General features: G+C 50.2%; 1 protein-coding gene across 2 annotated transcripts in view; it reads left to right on the plus strand.

The window, feature by feature from the left end:
* Nucleotides 1-5,664, plus strand: part of peds1a (plasmanylethanolamine desaturase 1a) — a 32,383-nt gene extending 26,719 nt beyond the window's left edge. The window contains exon 6 of one of the 2 annotated variants that reach the window (XM_077569457.1): nt 3,527-5,294. In XM_077569457.1, coding sequence (XP_077425583.1) covers nt 3,527-3,774 — 248 coding nt within the window. In that variant the 3' untranslated portion in view covers nt 3,775-5,294. Of the gene's footprint in view, nt 1-3,526; nt 5,295-5,325 lie in introns of those variants that run through there. The other variant, XM_077569458.1, reaches the window with a different exon arrangement.
* Nucleotides 5,665-6,000: the final 336 nt, after the last annotated feature.

Raw genomic sequence — 6,000 nt, forward strand, 5'->3', positions numbered from 1 at the left:
GAACAGCAGCTCAGAGTACCCACCCTTTCTGGAGTCCTTGGAGGGTGTGCTGGAGAGCGCACCCCCTGGAGACTCCCTCGTTCTACTGGGGGACTTCAACGCTCACGTGGGTAATGACAGTGAGACCTGGAGGGGCGTGATTGGGAGGAATGGCCCCCCCGATCGAAACCCGAGTGGTGTTTTGTTACTGGACTTCTGTGCTCGCCACGGACTGTCCATAACGAACACCATGTTCAAGCACAAGAGTGTCCATATGTGCACCTGGCACCAGGACACCCTAGGCCGTAGTTCGATGATCGACTTTGTAGTCGTGTCATCGGACTTGCGGCCGTATGTGTTGGACACTCGGGTTAAGAGAGGGGCGGAGCTGTCAACTGATCACCACCTGGTGGTGTGTTGGCTCCGATGGCGGGGTAAGATGCCGGTCCGACCAGGCAGGCCCAAACGTACTGTGAGGGTCTGCTGGGAACGTCTGGCAGAATCCCCTGTCAGAAAGAGTTTCAACGCCCATCTCCGGCAGAGCTTCTCCATTGTCCCGGGGGAGGCGGGGGACATTGAGTCCGAGTGGACCATGTTCCGCGCTTCAATTGTTGAGGCGGCCGATCGGAGCTGTGGCCGTAAGGTGGTTGGTGCCTGTCGTGGCGGCAATCCTCGAACCCGCTGGTGGACACCAGCGGTAAGGGATGCCGTCAAGCTGAAGAAGGAGTCCTATCGGGCCTTTTTGGCCTGTGGGACTCCGGAGGCTGCTGACGGGTACCGGCTGGCCAAGCGGAATGCGGCTCTGGCGGTCGCTGAGGCAAAAACTCGGGCATGGGAGGAGTTCGGTGAGGCCATGGAAAACGACTTCCGGACGGCTTCGAGGAAATTCTGGTCCACCATCCGGCGTCTCAGGAGAGGAAAGCAGTGCACCGTTAACACTGTGTATAGTGGAGACGGAGTGCTGTTGACCTCGACTCGGGACGTCGTGAACCGGTGGGGAGAGTACTTCGAAGACCTCCTCAATTCCACCAACACGCCTTCCTTTGAGGAAGCAGGGTCTGGGGACTCTGAAGTGGGCTCCCCTATCTCTGGGGTCGAAGTCGCCGAGGTGGTTGGAAAGCTTCTCGGTGGCAGGGCCTCAGGGGTGGATGAGATCCGCCCGGAGTTCCTTAAGGCTCTGGATGTTGTGGGGCTGTCGTGGTTGACACGTCTCTGCAGCATCGCGTGGACATCGGGGACGGTGCCTCTGGATTGGCAGACCGGGGTGGTGGTTCCCCTTTTTAAGAAGGGGGACCGGAGGGTGTGTTCCAACTTTAGAGGGATCACACTCCTCAGCCTCCCGGGTAAGGTCTATTCAGGGGTGCTGGAGAGGAGGGTCCGTCGGGAGGTCGAATCTCGGATCCAGGAGGAGCAGTGTGGTTTTCGTCCCGGCCGTGGAACAGTGGACCAGCTCTACACCCTCAGCAGGATCCTCGAGGGTGCGTGGGAATTCGCCCAACCAGTCCACATGTGCTTTGTGGACTTGGAGAAGGCGTTTGACCGTGTACCTCGGGGAGTTCTGTGGGGGGTGCTTCGGGAGTATGGGTTACCGAGCCCCCTGATACGGGCCATTCGGTCCCTGTACGACCGATGTCAGAGTCTGGTCCGCATTGCCGGCAGTAAGTCGAATTTGTTTCCGGTGAGGGTTGGACTCCGCCAAGGTTGCCCTTTGTCACCGATTCTGTTCATAACTTTTATGGACAGAATTTCTAGGCGTAGCCGAGGCGTTGAGGGGGTCCGGTTTGGTGGCCTCAGCATTGCATCTCTGCTTTTTGCAGATGATGTGGTGCTGTTGGCTTCTTCAAGCCGTGACCTCCAGCTCTCGCTGGAGCGGTTCGCAGCCGAGTGTGAAGCGGTTGGGATGAGGATCAGCACCTCCAAATCCGAGACCATGGTCCTCAGTCGGAAAAGGGTGGAGTGCCCTCTCCGGGTCGGGGAGGAGGTCCTGCCCCAAGTGGAGGAGTTCAAGTATCTTGGGGTCTTGTTCACGAGTGAGGGTAGGTTAGAGCGGGAGATCGACAGGCGGATCGGTGCAGCGTCTGCAGTGATGCGGACGCTGTATCGGTCCGTTGTGGTGAAGAAGGAGCTGAGCCGAAAGGCGAAGCTCTCGATTTACCGGTCGATCTACGTTCCTACCCTCACCTATGGTCACGAGCTGTGGGTCGTGACCGAAAGAACAAGATCCCGGATACAAGCGGCCGAAATGAGTTTCCTCCGCAGGGTAGCCGGGCTCTCCCTTAGAGATAGGGTGAGAAGCTCGGTCATCCGAGAGGGACTCAGCGTCGAGTCGCTGCTCCTCCACGTTGAGAGGAACCAGTTGAGGTGGCTCGGGCATCTGGTTCGGATGCCTCCTGGACGCCTCCCTGGGGAGGTGTTCCGGGCATGTCCTACCGGCAGGAGGCCCCGGGGACGACCCAGGACACGCTGGAGAGACTATGTCTCTCGGCTGTCCTGGGAACGCCTTGGGGTCCCGTCGGATGAGCTGGCTGAAGTGGCTGGGGAGAGGGAAGTCTGGGCTTCCCTGCTAAAGCTGCTGCCCCCGCAACCCGACCCCGGATAAGCGGAAGAAGACGGACGGACGGACTAAAAATGTTATCTTTGACAAGGTCTAGCAATCACACTCAGTTTTTTACCTTCTATTTGTATTGTTATGCTTGACAAAAGATTGTCTGTCTGGTAAGTTATATTGTGATTGTCTGGGATCTCAAACTCGTGGCCTGTGGGGAGGATGATATTTTGCGCCCCCGAGCATTTTTGCCATGTCATAGCTCTGGGCGGTTTTATCACTTGTGGGATACCATATCTCAGTCTAATGACAGCTTTTGGCAAAATGGAATTCAAGTGGAAGGAAAAATATCATGTCACCCCGTCCCAGTCATGTCTTTTTCAAGAGAAAGGTTGGCATCTGGAATAGCCAATTGCAAGAAAAACAGGAGACGGCTGTTTTTTGTTGTTGTTGAGCGGAACCTAGATTGACTTAATTTAAAAAAGTCTGACAGAATGGCTTTTATATAACTCCAAGAAATAGTTGTTTGTGTGCGTGTGTGTCTTAAGAGATGGCGGGCCTGTATTATTGCTATTCACCGAGCATGTGGGTGAGAGGGAGAAGCAGAGTGGCAAAACACGCGAAGGGGGTTGAGCTTGTACGTCACCCTGGCGCCCCAGCGGACGCCAGATGTGCGTGAGCGAGCCGAGGTGGGTGTCGCGGGGAAAAGTGTGTGTTTGTAGATGCGCGCACTGGCCTGCATCTGCATACTTGAGCATCTGTGTGCAAGCTAGTTTTCGTGACCTCTTCACGCTTTCTAACCTGTGTAAGTTGGTGGCAGTCCAGCACCCACAGGGGACAGCCTCCCCCCACACATCTCCCCCCACCACAGTCTCCCTCAGCACAGCAGCCTGTGCCGGGCTCAGATTCCACTGGGGCTCGCCTAGCTGCCTTTGTGTTTGCCACTGGCTGACAATCCCCATGTATATTTAATGCTAACCTGCTGTCTGTTCTAACAAATAGGACTTCGCAGGCAGAGGGAGGAAGAGCAGAGGATGAGGAAGGCTAGGAAGCAGGGATTCGGCGGGAGAAAAGGAGGAGAGTGTTGGTGGAAAGCGGAGACGGGCGTGGAAGGAGAGATTGAGGGAAGTGGAGTGAAATCAAACACAACTTCTGGCTGCTCTGTGGTCTTCCTAGCAGAGGGCGGGTCACTGAAGGGACATGATGCACACACATTTCCGCACCCTATATCATCACATCACAGGTGGTGAAGATGTGCGGGCATCATACGAGGGTTGCTAGAGTCCACATAGCTCTTATTAGCCAGTGCTCATAGCTGTAGGTCAATTCTGATTTATTTTTTATTTTTTGGCCCATATGTGACATGTTTCAAAAAAAAATTCATGTCACTATAAAATAAACAGTGCAATATAGATTTGTTTTTTCTTCTCCAAAACCAAATCAGACCTTCGGTTTGTCTGATTTTAGATTTATGCTGATTCCCAGTCACTACTGGTGCCAAACTCAGGTGAAATGAGTACATGTCATTGCTTTGGCCATCCATCCATCCCGCTCGCTTATCCCCACTAAGGTCATGGGTGTGCTTGAGCCTATCCCAACTGACTTGTTGGTATGGGGGCTTGACTGCAGTATCATCTTTCCGACAGCAGAGGGTGCTAATACATTAAAAGGATCATAGTTTGGATTCAGTGAATTTTTCTATAGACTGGCAAGCAAAGCCTTAGTGTTCACTTTTCTTGCCAGCCGTTTAGCTATTAATGACTTATTATTATTTTGAGAGAACAGTACATTTACACTCTTATCTATACTGTACAATGACTAATTTTCATTGTGTCAAAATGTGCTTTATTCAGTGTTGTCCCATGAAAACATATAATATATACAGAAATGTGAGTGTGTGCTCACTTTTGTGTGATACTGTATATGGATCTATTAGTGCTGGACAAATGAAGCTTCATGAAGCAACTTTGACATGTTTCTAATCCTCTAGATGGCACTCTTGCATTAAAGATGCAGTGGAAATGTAATCAATTTGCATTGCAGTCGACCACCATCTAGAAGAGGAAGAAAATATTGCAAGTTCTTCATGAAGCTACATTTTCCCATCACTGGTAGTGGTATATATGCAGGCTCAAAATAAGCTTCGTACTAACCTGCAAAACAATAATTGTTCCACAAAGTTGGAAAGTTGCGCCTCAAATATAGTCATTGATTTGCAAAACTTTTCAGCAATGAGAAAAAAATATAATAATTCAAGCCTTGGGAGACAAAGAATTTTTTACTTTTTTTTTTTTAATTGATCTACGGAAATGAATGAACTTTTCTCTGATATTGTAATTTACTGAGATTAGCACCTGTCTCTGCTTCCTCAATGTAGACACCCAGCAAGGTGGAGGTGTGTGTGTTTGTGTGCGTGTGTGTGAGCCAGGAGTGAGAAACTGAGGTTGCGGTGCGGTTGAGGACTGATGAGGACACAACACTCGATGGACATTAAGGTCACTAATGAGAGGTGAAGCAATGTGAAATGAAAGATGATCTCAGCTTGTCTGGAGGCAAAGAGAGGCGGGGCTTCAATTGGGAAATGGATGGTTGGAGATGAGCCGTTGCGAGAGAATGCTTGCCCTTTGCGTGCAAGATGTCGCTTATTGAATACGTACTATTTTCTTGCCTGCCTTTGGTTCACCCCTGACTCTAATGAGGTTGGCATCTGTCAAAAATAGACACTTTTTTTGTTTTTGTATATTGAAAATATTTCTTCTTTTCTGCTCACATTCCATCCGTGTGATGTTGTGTTGACCCAGGCTGGTGTAACTACCCACTGGACCAGCTGGGCTTCTGGAGGCACATGGAGCATCTGATCGAGCGACTGACGGGTCAGAAGCCCCGATCTGATGACCTGGCCTGGGCCAAGAAGACTGACTGCATGGAAAGCAGGATGTCAACGACGTAGACAAGGAGATGACATTTTAAAAGGAAAGCACACACACACACGCTGTACATTCTACTGATGTTTCAGTGCTTCTCTTGTGTTTGCTAGAATGTGTTTGCAAAAAATCTTTCTGTAATTCCTGTATATGCAAAATCTACCAAGCTTTGTGGAAGAAAAACAAACACCACCATTATAAAGTGTTAACAACCAATCAGGTGTGCTGGTGTCGGTGGTATGTGGAGGTTGGGCTCTCCAGGGGTGATACCAGGCTGCCTAACACACACACATGTATTATTGATACCAATAATGAATGATGCCTCTTACTGTATTTACGCACAAGATAATACAAATTGTTACCCTGTTAATGTAAAACGAAACAGTATTTATCTTAATACCAACCGTCCCATCCTAGTTAGAATAGGAATACGGTCATCAGAAGTCCTGAATGGAAATTAATAAATAACCTGCATTATTAATAGTCGTTACTGCAATTGGTTCATAATTACATACAGAGAGGATAGGCATCCATTAGGAGTAAGGTGTTTAT

Source organism: Vanacampus margaritifer, chromosome 6 (genome assembly GCF_051991255.1).
Source record: "Vanacampus margaritifer isolate UIUO_Vmar chromosome 6, RoL_Vmar_1.0, whole genome shotgun sequence".
Taxonomy (NCBI): Eukaryota; Metazoa; Chordata; class Actinopteri; order Syngnathiformes; family Syngnathidae; genus Vanacampus; species Vanacampus margaritifer.